Raw genomic sequence first — 12,896 nt, forward strand, 5'->3', positions numbered from 1 at the left:
TAGTTATCAACATGGTTGAGGGCAGTGTTTCTTCCAGACTTTTTTCTCCGGGGGGGCACTTGAAATCTTCGGGGGGGCGGTAAACTTTCTTCGGGGGGGCGGACACTGTTAAAAGTATATATTTTCTATATAAATTATATAAATTTCATTTCGTTCGGGGGGGCGGTAAAAATTTTTCGTCCAGGTTGGTTGTGGTCCAGGTTGGTTGTGGTCCAGGTTGGTTGGTTGTGGTCCAGGTTTGTTGTGGTCCAGGTTGGTTGGTTGTGGTCCAGGTTGGTTGTGGTCCAGGTTGGTTGTGGTTCAGGTTGGTTGTGGTCCAGGTTGGTTGTGGTCCAGGTTGGTTGTGGTCTAGGTTGTTGTGGTCCAGGTTGGTTGTGGTCCAGATTGGTCGGTTGTGGTCCAGGTTGGTTGTGGTCCAGGTTGGTTGTGGTCCAGGTTGGTTGTGGTCCAGGTTGGTTGTGGTCTAGATTGTTGTGGTCCAGGTTGGTTGTGGTCCAGATTGGTTGTGGTTCTGGTTGGTTGTGGTCCAGGTTGGTTGTGGTCCAGGTTGGTTGGTTGTGGTCCAGGTTGGTTGGTTGTGGTCCAGGTTGGTTGTTGTCCAGGTTGGTTGGTTGTGGTCCAGGTTGGTTGTGGTCCAGATTGGTTGGTTGTGGTCCAGGTTGGTTGTGGTCCAGGTTGGTTGTGGTCCAGGTCGGTTGTGGTCCAGGTTGGTTGTGGTCCAGTTTGGTTGTGGTTCAGGGTGATTTGTTGTGGTCCAGGTTGGTTGTTGTCCAGGTTGGTTGATTGTGGTCCAGGTTGGTTGTGGTCCAGATTGGTTGTTGTCCAGGTTGGTTGTGGTCCAGGTTGGTTGTGGTCCAGGTTGGTTGTGGTCCAGGTTGGTTGGTTGTGGTCCAGGTTTGTTGTGGTCCAGGTTGGTTGGTTGTGGTCCAGGTTGGTTGTGGTCCAGGTTGGTTGTGGTCCAGGTTGGTTGTGGTTCAGGTTGGTTGTGGTCCAGGTTGGTTGTGGTCCAGGTTGGTTGTGGTCTAGGTTGTTGTGGTCCAGGTTGGTTGTGGTCCAGATTGGTCGGTTGTGGTCCAGGTTGGTTGTGGTCCAGGTTGGTTGTGGTCCAGGTTGGTTGTGGTCCAGGTTGGTTGTGGTCTAGATTGTTGTGGTCCAGGTTGGTTGTGGTCCAGATTGGTTGTGGTTCTGGTTGGTTGTGGTCCAGGTTGGTTGTGGTCCAGGTTGGTTGGTTGTGGTCCAGGTTGGTTGGTTGTGGTCCAGGTTGGTTGTGGTCCAGGTTGGTTGTGGTCCAGGTTGTTGTGGTCCAGGTTGGTTGTGGTACAGATTGATTGTGGTTCTGGTTGGTTGTGGTCCAGGTTGGTTGTGGTCCAGGTTGGTTGGTTGTTGTCCAGGTTGGTTGGTTGTGGTCCAGGTTGGTTGTGGTCCAGATTGGTTGGTTGTGGTCCAGGTTGGTTGTGGTCCAGGTTGGTTGTGGTCCAGGTCGGTTGTGGTCCAGGTTGGTTGTGGTCCAGTTTGGTTGTGGTTCAGGGTGATTTGTTGTGGTCCAGGTTGGTTGTTGTCCAGGTTGGTTGGTTGTGGTCCAGGTTGGTTGTGGTCCAGATTGGTTGTTGTCCAGGTTGGTTGTGGTCCAGGTTGGTTGTGGTCCAGGTTGGTTGTGGTCCAGGTTGGTTGGTTGTGGTCCAGGTTTGTTGTGGTCCAGTTTGGTTGGTTGTGGTCCAGGTTGGTTGGTTGTGGTCCAGGTTGGTTGTGGTCCAGGTTGGTTGTGGTCCAGGTTGGTTGTGGTCCAGATTGGTTGTGGTCCAGGTTGGTTGTGGTTCAGGTTGGTTGTGGTCCAGGTTGGTTGTGGTCCAGGTTGGTTGTGGTCTAGGTTGTTGTGGTCCAGGTTGGTTGTGGTCCAGATTGGTTGGTTGTGGTCCAGGTTGGTTGTGGTCCAGGTTGGTTGGTTGTGGTCCAGGTTGGTTGTGGTCCAGATTGGTCGGTTGTGGTCCAGGTTGGTTGTGGTCCAGGTTGGTTGTGGTCCAGGTTGGTTGGTTGTGGTCCAGGTTTGTTGTGGTCCAGTTTGGTTGGTTGTGGTCCAGGTTGGTTGGTTGTGGTCCAGGTTGGTTGTGGTCCAGGTTGGTTGTGGTCCAGGTTGGTTGTGGTCCAGATTGGTTGTGGTCCAGGTTGGTTGTGGTTCAGGTTGGTTGTGGTCCAGGTTGGTTGTGGTCCAGGTTGGTTGTGGTCTAGGTTGTTGTGGTCCAGGTTGGTTGTGGTCCAGATTGGTTGGTTGTGGTCCAGGTTGGTTGTGGTCCAGGTTGGTTGGTTGTGGTCCAGGTTGGTTGTGGTCCAGATTGGTCGGTTGTGGTCCAGGTTGGTTGTGGTCCAGGTTGGTTGTGGTCCAGGTTGGTTGTGGTCCAGGTTGGTTGTTGTCCAGGTTGGTTGTGGTCCAGGTTGGTTGTGGTCCAGGTTGGTTGTGGTCCAGGTTGGTTGTGGTCCAGATTGGTTGTGGTCCAGGTTGGTTGTGGTCCAGGTTGGTTGTGGTTCAGGTTGGTTGTGGTCCAGGTTGGTTGTGGTCCAGGTTGGTTGTGGTCCAGGTTGGTTGTGGTCTAGGTTGTTGTGGTCCAGGTTGGTTGTGGTACAGATTGATTGTGGTTCTGGTTGGTTGTGGTCCAGGTTGATTGGTTGTGGTCCAGGTTGGTTGGTTGTGGTCCAGGTTGGTTGTGGTCCAGGTTGGTTGTGGTCCAGGTTGGTTGGTTGTGGTCCAGGTTGGTTGTGGTCCAGGTTGGTTGTGGTTCAGGTTGGTTGTGGTCCAGGTTGGTTGTGGTCCAGGTTGGTTGTGGTCCAGGTTGGTTGTGGTCTAGGTTGTTGTGGTCCAGGTTGGTTGTGGTACAGATTGATTGTGGTTCTGGTTGGTTGTGGTCCAGGTTGGTTGTGGTCCAGGTTGGTTGGTTGTGGTCCAGGTTGGTTGGTTGTGGTCCAGGTTGGTTGGTTGTGGTCCAGGTTGGTTGTGGTCCAGATTGGTTGTGGTCCAGGTTGGTTGTGGTCCAGGTTGGTTGTGGTCCAGGTTGGTTGTGGTCCAGGTTGGTTGTGGTCCAGGTTGGTTGTGGTCCAGGTTGGTTGTGTCCAGGTTGGTTGTGGCCCAGGTTGGTTGTGGTCCAGGTTGGTTGTGGTCCAGGTTGGTTGTGGTCCAGGTTGGTTGTGGTCCAGGTTGGTTGTGGTCCAGATTGGTTGTGGTCCAGGTTGGTTGTGGTCCAGGTTGGTTGTGGTCCAGGTTGGTTGTGGTTCAGGTTGGTTGTGGTCCAGATTGGTTGTGGTCCAGGTTGGTTGTGGTCTAGGTTGTTGTGGTCCAGGTTGTTTGTGGTCCAGATTGGTTGGTTGTGGTCCAGGTTGGTTGTGGTCCAGGTTGGTTGGTTGTGGTCCAGGTTGGTTGTGGTCCAGGTTGGTTGTGGTCCAGGTTGGTTGGTTGTGGTCCAGGTTGGTTGTGGTCCAGGTTGGTTGGTTGTGGTCCAGGTTGGTTGGTTGTGGTCCAGGTTGGTTGTGGTCCAGGTTGGTTGTGGTCCAGGTTGGTTGTGGTCCAGATTGGTTGTGGTTCAGGTTGGTTGTGGTCCAGGTTGGTTGTGGTCCAGGTTGGTTGTGGTCTAGGTTGTTGTGGTCCAGGTTGGTTGTGGTCCAGGTTGGTTGGTTGTGGTCCAGGTTGGTTGTGGTTCAGGTTGGTTGTGGTCCAGGTTGGTTGTGGTACAGGTTGGTTGTGGTCCAGGTTGGTTGTGGTCCACGGTTGTTGGTTGTGGTCCAGGTTGGTTGTGGTCCAGGTTGGTTGTGGTTCAGGTTGGTTGTGGTCCAGGTTGGTTGTGGTCCAGGTTGGTTGGTTGTGGTCCAGGTTGGTTGGTTGTGGTCCAGGTTGGTTGGTTGTGGTCCAGGTTGGTTGTGGTCCAGGTTGGTTGTGGTTCAGGTTGGTTGTGGTCCAGGTTGGTTGGTTGTGGTCCAGATTGGTTGTGGTCCAGGTTGGTTGTGGTCCAGGTTGGTTGGTTGTGGTCCAGGTTGGTTGTGGTTCAGGTTGGTTGTGGTCCAGGTTGGTTGTGGTCCAGGTTGGTTGTGGTCCAGGTTGGTTGTGGTCCAGATTGGTTGTGGTCCAGGTTGGTTGTGGTCCAGGTTGGTTGTGGTCCAGGTTGGTTGTGGTTCAGGTTGGTTGTGGTCCAGATTGGTTGTGGTCCAGGTTGGTTGTGGTCTAGGTTGTTGTGGTCCAGGTTGGTTGTGGTCCAGATTGGTTGGTTGTGGTCCAGGTTGGTTGTGGTCCAGGTTGGTTGGTTGTGGTCCCGAAGAGATGCCTGGAAGAAACTCTGGTTGAGGGACACCTTATCAACATGCTTGAAAGACCTACTATTATCAACATGACTATAACAGTGTTTCTTCCAGACTTTTTTCTCCGGGGGGTGGAGGGGGCGCTTGATATATTTTTTTCGGGGGGGGGGGCGGACTAAATTTTCAGCGGGGTGGGGGGGGGGGCGGACACTGGTAAAAGTATATATTTTATATATAAATTCCATTTCGTTCGGGGGAGGGGGATTTGCCTCCCCCCCCCCCCCCCCCCTCCCAAAGAGATGCTTGGAAGAAACTTTGAAAATGGTCATTTAAAAAAAAAGACCATGTCACGCCAACGTTGATCTGAGAAAATCACGTGAATGAAATGTGATTCTCGGGTTTGTTTATGTTTTGGTCTGCTAATATTTTTATACAATTCTTTAATATGGCATCTAAACCAAGCTCCATATATTCAGAGAATATAAGAACTGTAGAACTGTTCTATTTATTTCCTGTAGAGACAGAATGCAGAAGGCCTACAACGCGACCGGTACTGTAGCAAATAAAAATAGTCTTTATCGCTGTTCTTCTCTACTAGTGCACTGGCGTCCATTGTGCGAGAAAGGGCGGGCTGACGTCGCGCGCAAATTTGTGTCACATTCCTCGTCTTCCCCGCTCAGTGGCCGCTCGCTTGGCCGAGCTTGAGGTCGAGTGTCGCAAACTTTCTACAACTTTTGGATTGTTGCTGTTTATTTTCTTGTGAGACTGTGTGTCGTCACCAGTCCATTCATGCCACTTGTATCCAGTGTCGTCATCCTTTGATGTGTTGTTGTGTTAGATGGTCGCCAACACAGTTTTGACTGTCTAGCCCAGCGATCCGTCGTCTTTATTCTTGGCGTGGACCATTCTTTGTTCGCTACACACTGTGAGGCGAGCGAGTGAACACCGTGTGTGACTATACCAGTGTTGTGGTGTGCTCGCGTGTTATGACGCGGTGTTGTTGACATTTTTCCCGAGGATGTAATGCGGCCGGTGAGTTGACCATGTCCATCCCCCACCGTGCCCAGCGCCAACACTGCTACCTGTGTGACCTGCCCCGCACACCATGGGCCATGTTACACGACTTCTCCGAGTCGGTGTGTCGTGGCTGTGTCAACTATGAGGGCCCGGATCGTATCGAGATGATCATAGAGGCGGCCCGACACATGAAGAGGGTCCACGGCTTTCAGGACCCGGCCCGCGGGCCAGTGCTCAACGGGGTCAGTAAGGCCCACGGTGGCCCGCCACGGACTGGACCTCCGACCACTGGCCCCCAAGACGTCCACCCTCACTCCTCCATTCCTCTAGACGCCTCCAGACTGTCCGGCCCTCAGCACCACCTGCCCGGGCCCAGCCACCCCCCGCCTCACGCCCACCACCCCGACCGGTTCCTAGAGAGGAGGAGCATGCTGGAGATGACGTCACTGGCCAGACTGCCCAACGCTTTCATCCACCCTCGCCCGGGGGACGAGCACTTCACGGAGCTACACCACAGGGGGAGCCCGCCCCGGGCTGGCCTGCCGCTGCTGCACCCCATGAATCACACCCGCCACAGCGCCCCTCCCCAACCCCCCCTCCTGCAGATGAGGCGAGAGGAGGAGGAGGAGGGCCCTGCTGCTCACGAGGACAAGTACAGCTCGCTGGAGGAGGCTGTCCAGAAGAAACCGTTGGTCCGTGACACGCTCAACACACTGGCCGCCTGCGTGCCCTTCCAGATCCGGCTCAGACAGGACCACATGCTCATTGGTCGAATGTTCGCCTTTGACGTCAGTTTCCGCTGCCCGAATGACCTTGAACTCAAGTATTTTGTGGAGTATCCCATTGGTTCAGGCACTGTCCACAACTCCATCGCCAGCCTGGTCAAGCTCATGTGTCACGACACGGTCAAGGACCTGGGCAAAGGTCAGTCGTCGGGGCTGGTCTATCTGGAGTACGAGCTGAAGCACGGCTGTGGTCAGTGGAGCAACCTGACCGAGCTCTTGACGGAGCCTGTCCGACACTTCAAGGACAGCCTCAAGCGGGACCTGCTCCCCACACCCTTCTTGGACAGCTGCCTGCCGCCCCTGCCCAGTCACCTTGGGCGGGTTGTGCCCATGGCCAAACCTGACCCCCACCGGCTGTTTCTGGAGGGGGGCAGGAAGCGGAAGAGCTCCCCGGGGGGCGAGGAAGATGAGCCGCACAAGCGCCAGCAGTGGCTCCAGAGTGAGGCTCTCAAGTTGACCATCTCATCAGCGGCCTACGGGCCTGGGCTGCCCAGCTCCACCTCCATCTCACCACTCAGCAACCACAACCACACCCCCAGCCCGCCCACGGGGGGCGCCAACCCCGGCCCCTCCCCCATGGCTTCACTCCTGACAGACACCCTGGTGTCCCCCACGGGCCCGGCAGATCTGCTCCACGCCAGCCACTTGCTGCGGGCCCCCCACCACTCCCCCAGTGGCTCTAGGCGGGGCCCCCACCCCGTCTCTGACGCGGGGGTGGGCAGCACGATGCCAGAGTCGACCAGCGGTCTGGCACCGGACCTGCTCAAGTGCACGCTGTGCCAGGAGCGGCTGGAGGACACGCACTTTGTCCAGTGTCCCTCGGTGGCCGAGCACAAGTTCTGCTTCCCCTGCTCCAAGGACAGCATCAAGCGGCAGGGGGCGGGCAGCGAGGTCTACTGCCCCAGCGGCAACAAGTGCCCGCTGTCCGGCTCTAATGTGCCCTGGGCATTCATGCAGGGGGAGATCATCACCATCCTGGGGGAGGACTACAGCGGCCCCACCGGCGGCACGGGGGGCGTCCACTGCATCAACAACCCCAAGGACGTCAACATCAAGAAGGAGAGGGACTCGTAGGACACCCGGCTGATCCGTGTCTAGCTGACCCGTGTCCAGCTGACCCGTGTCTAGCTGACCCGTGTCCAGCTGACCCGTGTCCAGCTGATCCGTGTCTAGCTGACCCGTGTCTAGCTGACCCGTGTCTAGCTGACCCGTGTCTAGCTGACCCGTGTCCAGCTGACCCGTGTCCAGCTGACCCGTGTCCAGCTGACCCGTGTCTAGCTGACCCGTGTAGCCTAAGAGAACTGAGAGATGACCCCATCCCGCCTGCCGCCTGCTCCCACAGCAGACGTCAAGTGTAATCTGATTCATTGATAACAGAACTGGGTCAGCACACACCGTCAGGACTTACACGCCCAGGGCTATGTTGTGTACCTGACCTCACCAAGTTCTAATGTGTGGCAAGTTCTCATCTATGACAAGTTCTAATGTGTGGCAAGTTCTGATCTATGACAAGTTCTGATCTATGGCAAGTTCTGATCTATGACAAGTTCTGATGTGTGGCAAGTTCTGATCTATGACAAGTTCTGATCCATAACAAACACTCAGGATTAACCAAACTCAACCTGTTTTAAACGTGTCTGTCTTGTTTGTCTTTCTTGTGTCTTCTGTCTGTCATGTCTCGTTTGTGTCTTGTCATGTCTCGTTTGTGTCTTGTCATTGATTGATCAAAGCATGTATTTGAACTCTCTTGGGTGGGGGTTAAGATAAGCCTAGGGGTCAAAGTTGAGCTGTTTGTCAGACTGGAATGTTGGTCAGGTATTCTAGTGTCCCGGGGCTTTATGATGGGGTGGGGTGGGTAACGGGATTGTAGGAAAAAAAGTCACAGGAAAAAAAACACAGAAAAAAAGTCACAGGAAAAAAAGTAACAGGAAAAAAGTCACAAATATATATTTGCATGATATTTGTTATTACTTTTATGTATTAAATATTTAGAGAGTGCAAATTAACTTAGGATTAATTAAATGTAATGTTATGTGTGTAGGCTGTATACACATAGGAATTTTTATAATTCATCTAAAAATATTTAGTATAAAGTATGTAGATTGTAATTATGTTAAAATTAAGATCAGTAGCATTTAATAGAATGTTCCAAAGTCCACCGTTTTCATCGTGTTTTTTTTAAAATACCAACATTAAATTACCGTGAAATGGTAGTTCATCTGACTTGCTGCCCTCAACTCATGGCAACAATAGTTATGTTTAGTTCAACCACCTTTACTGCCCAAATTTAACACGCTCATTACATAACAAAACTTAGGATCAAAACAGAACGCCGACAAGGTTCAAGGGCTGTCAACAACACAAAATATGTTCGGACAATGCCTACTGAGGAGAGGCCGACCAGAGAATAGCCTACGGCAAAATTTGCCTAATTTTTTTTAATAATTAACTTTTCTACCGTGTATTTAACTAAATACGTAACAAAAGTTGAGATTGTTGTGTAAATTATCTTAGAGTATTTTTACTTACAATTGTTATAAACCATAATGCTTTTAACGTTTATAAATAATTTATGCGATAAAAAATACAACCCACAACAATAAACATACACAATTTTACAATTTTAACAAATAAATCAAAATATTTCTAAATATTTTCTAAAAAGATTTTTGTGACTTTTTTTCTGTGACTTTATTTCTGTGACTTTTTTTTCCGATAAAATTTGTCCATTGTGACATTTTTCTGTGACTTTTTTTTTTTAGCAATAACTGTGACTTTTTTTCTGTGTTTTTTTTTTCCTGTGACTTTTTTCCGTTCACCGGGTAACGGGGGGGGGGGGGGTATTTGTGGTTTTATGGTATTATGGTGGTATTGCCATGGTATTATGGTGGTATTGTCATGGTATTATGGTGGTATTGTCATGGTATTATGGTGGTATTGTCATGGTATTATGGTGGTATTGCCATGGTATTATGGTGGTATTGTCATGGTATTATGGTGGTATTGTCATGGTATTATGGTGGTATTGTCATGGTATTATGGTGGTATTGTCATGGTATTATGATGGTATTGTCATGGTATTATGGTGGTATTGTCATGGTATTATGGTGGTATTGTCATGGTATTATGGTGGTATTGTCATGGTATTATGGTGGTATTGTCATGGTATTATGGTGGTGTGGTGGTATTGTCATGGTATTATGGTGGTATTATGATGTAGATATTTAAATTCTGCTGTTGATCTCATAGCTGTTTATGATAAAAGGAATAAAAAAATGCAAACATTTCTTTCAGTGCTGTGTTGGTCAATGCAGTGATCTAGTAAGCTAGGTGTGTGGGTCCATCGTGTGGGTGTGTGTGTGGGTCCTTCGTGTGGGTGTGTGGGGGGTCCTTCGTGTGGGGGTGTGTGGGGGTCCTTCGTGTGGGTGTGTGTGTTGGTCCTTCGTGTGGGTGTGTGGGTCCATCGTGTGGGTGTGTGGGTCCATCGTGTGGGTGTGTGTGTGTGGGTCCTTCGTGTGGGTGTGTGTGTGTGGGTCCTTCGTGTGGGTGTGTGTGTGTGGGTCCTTCGTGTGGGTGTGTGTGTGTGGGTCCTTCGTGTGGGTGTGTGGGTCCATCGTGTGGGTGTGTGGGGGTCCTTCGTGTGGGTGTGTGTGGGGGTCCTTCGTGTGGGTCCATCGTGTGGATGGGTGTGTAGGGGGTGGGGTGGCCTTCGTGTGGGTGTGGGTCCTTCGTGTGGGTGTGTGTGGGGGGCCTTCATGTGGGTGTGTGGGTCCCTCACGTGTTCAGTGACCCATTTAGTTGAATACACAGCACATCGTGATACTAACATTGGAGGGGGGGGGGGGGGGTGGTGACACCCTTAACTACCGCAATTGTTGTGTGGAGATTTGTGTACGGCCCTATGTCGTTCTGGTCCACAAATTGAGAGGTCCCGGCCTAGACCACATTGAGAGGTCCCGGCCTAGACCACATTGAGAGGTCCCGGCCTAGACCACATTGAGAGGTCACTGCCTAGACCACATTGAGAGGTCCCGGCCTAGACCACATTGAGAGGTCCCGGCCTAGACCACATTGAGAGGTCCCGGCCTAGACCACATTGAGAGGTCCCGGCCTAGACCACATTGAGAGGTCCCGGCCTAGACCACATTGAGAGGTCCCGGCCTAGACCACCGTAAATGTCATTCTGGCCCACAAATTGAGAGGTCCCTGCCCAGACCACCGTACATGTCATCTGGCCAACAAATTGAGAGGTCCCTGCCCAGACCACCGTACATGTCATCTGGCCTGCTGGTGCTACTGATGTGGTGTGTCCTATCGATGTCGTCCCCTTGGTTGTGGTCCTACATCTCATTAGACAACAGAAACTGATCGGGAATTCCCGGCCAGTCACGAACATGGCGCTGTAATCTCGCCCCGTTGTACCGATGTGCGCGCGCATACGGTGAAATGTTTCCATTGTAGAGCGTGACAGTTGTACACGCCACGCGCTGTTTTTATTTAGACCTGTTCAAAGGGACACGCCGTGCTGTGTGAGACCCAAGACATGTTAGCCTCGGCACCAAAATCTTTTCATTACCCGACACGACCTTGGGCTGATGATGTAATGGGTGAGAAGAAAATACTATGACCGCTTTTATCAACATGGCGCTTTTTAATGACTAGCTAACAAAACTCGACTTTTAAAATTCCCTTGTGCTGTTTTAAGGGATCTGTCCTCAGTTCCGTGTGTGTAGGGGGTGGGGTGGCCTCAGTTCCCTGTGTGTAGGGGGTGGGGTGGCCTCAGTTCCCTGTGTGTAGGGGGTGGGGTGGCCTCAGTTCCCTGTGTGTAGGGGGTGGGGTGGCCTGACGTCTGCCCTAAGCTAGCCGCTACCACAACCAGTTGTCTTGAATATCGCCTAATCTCCCCCCCCCTCCCCTAGCAGGGACGTGACGTAGAGCGAGACAGACGCACGCTATTCGGCCATCGCTTCGTGCTCAGCACAATCAAACACACACGCGCCGTTACGTGCATGCTGGCCAGCGGACACACACACAGACACACAGACGGCATTAGCGCTGCTCAAAATATACGCTAACTTAATGGGCCTGTTACAGAATTTTTTTTACCATCAGTTTGGTCGCTCGTACTGATAGTTGACCTTACCTATGGTAGATGACCTTACTTTACCACTGGTAGATGACCTTACCACTGGTAGATGACCTTACCACTGGTAGATGACCTTACCACTGGTAGATGACCTTACCACTGGTACATGACCTTACTTCTGGTACATGACCTTACTTTACCACTGGTAGATGACCTTACCACTGGTAGATGACCTTACTTCTGGTACATGACCTTACTTTACCACTGGTAGATGACCTTACCACTGGTAGATGACCTTACCACTGGTAGATGACCTTACCACTGGTACATGACCTTACTTTACCACTGGTAGATGACCTTACCACTGGTAGATGACCTTACCACTGGTAGATGACCTTACCACTGGTAGATGACCTTACCACTGGTACATGACCTTACTTTACCACTGGTAGATGACCTTACCACTGGTAGATGACCTTACCACTGGTAGTTGACCTTACCACTGGTACATGACCTTACTTTACCACTGGTAGATGACCTTACCACTGGTAGATGACCTTACCACTGGTAGTTGACCTTACCTATGGTAGATGACCTTACTTTACCACTGGTAGATGACCTTACCACTGGTAGATGACCTTACCACTGGTAGTTGACCTTACCTATGGTAGATGACCTTACTTTACCACTGGTAGATGACCTTACCACTGGTAGATGACCTTACCACTGGTAGATGACCTTACCACTGGTACATGACCTTACTTTACCACTGGTAGATGACCTTACCACTGGTAGATGACCTTACCACTGGTACATGACCTTACTTTACCACTTTTAGATGACCTTATAAAACAGCCTCCTGTAAAAGCCTCCAACCATTCCTCCCCCTCCCCCAGTCAAGTTGAAGACTGGCGACGGATCACGTACGGCCGTGACAAATCTCCAGCAACTAGCGCTCCCAGACGTGATCTATAAACCTTGGCCTGTAATCAATGGACGGGGGGGGGGGGGGGGGAAGGGGCGGACAACATTATTTTCCCAGGGGGGGGGGACACTGGTAAAAGTATATGTTTTCTATATAAGTTTTATTTTGTTCGGGGGGGGGGGGGGAGGGGACAGACGACACCCCCCGAAGAGATGCCTGGAAGAAACTCTGTGCCCATCAGAATATGGTGCCCTGAATAATCTGATGCCCTACGTAATTCTACACGATTCAAGAAAAAATGTCCCTACATAAATAGCTCCCCCCTCCTCCTTTATTCAAATAAGGGCTTTAGAACGTTGAATTTTTTCTTCTTCTAAAAATGTAGTCAAGAAGAGCAGTTAATAAATGGGCAGGCATGACTGTCGCAGGCGGCCGTCAAGGTTTGGTCCGGTGGAACTGATGACCAGGCAGATGAGGCCCGCGCGAGACGCTCTCTAAATATTGGCCCTGCACGCGGCACGTGACTAGACTTCCAGGCCGGTGATTGGCAGCCGATCATCAGCTGTTGACATGAATATTCCCCCCTTGATAATGACGTCCGCTAGAGGGCGCTCGATGCTTTTTGTGAAGGTCGTGCTAATCCAACTTTTTTTTACCCAGACCAAAAAATATCCAACAACGTGAGACCAAACATACACATAGAGACATCACATATTTCCTAGATCCATAGAGACATCACATATTTCCTAGATCCATAGAGACATCACATATTTCCTAGATCCATAGAGACATCACATATTTCCTA

The 12,896-nt window shown here is 51.2% G+C and overlaps 2 protein-coding genes across 9 annotated transcripts in view; both read left to right on the forward strand.

Moving 5' to 3' along the window:
* LOC131941233 (protein TALPID3) overlaps positions 1-12,896 on the forward strand; it is a 72,501-nt gene that overhangs the window by 19,853 nt on the left and 39,752 nt on the right. The window lies entirely within an intron of this gene.
* Positions 4,958-8,874, forward strand: LOC131941235 (putative E3 ubiquitin-protein ligase IRF2BPL). Its single transcript, XM_059300349.1, has one exon. The coding sequence runs from the start codon at positions 5,322-5,324 to the stop codon at positions 7,152-7,154; it is 1,833 nt and encodes a 610-aa protein (XP_059156332.1). The 5' UTR covers positions 4,958-5,321; the 3' UTR covers positions 7,155-8,874.

Source organism: Physella acuta, unplaced genomic scaffold, assembly GCF_028476545.2.
Source record: "Physella acuta isolate Inbredline_101_S28 unplaced genomic scaffold, ASM2847654v3 ptg000353l, whole genome shotgun sequence".
NCBI classification, from domain to species: domain Eukaryota; kingdom Metazoa; phylum Mollusca; class Gastropoda; family Physidae; genus Physella; species Physella acuta.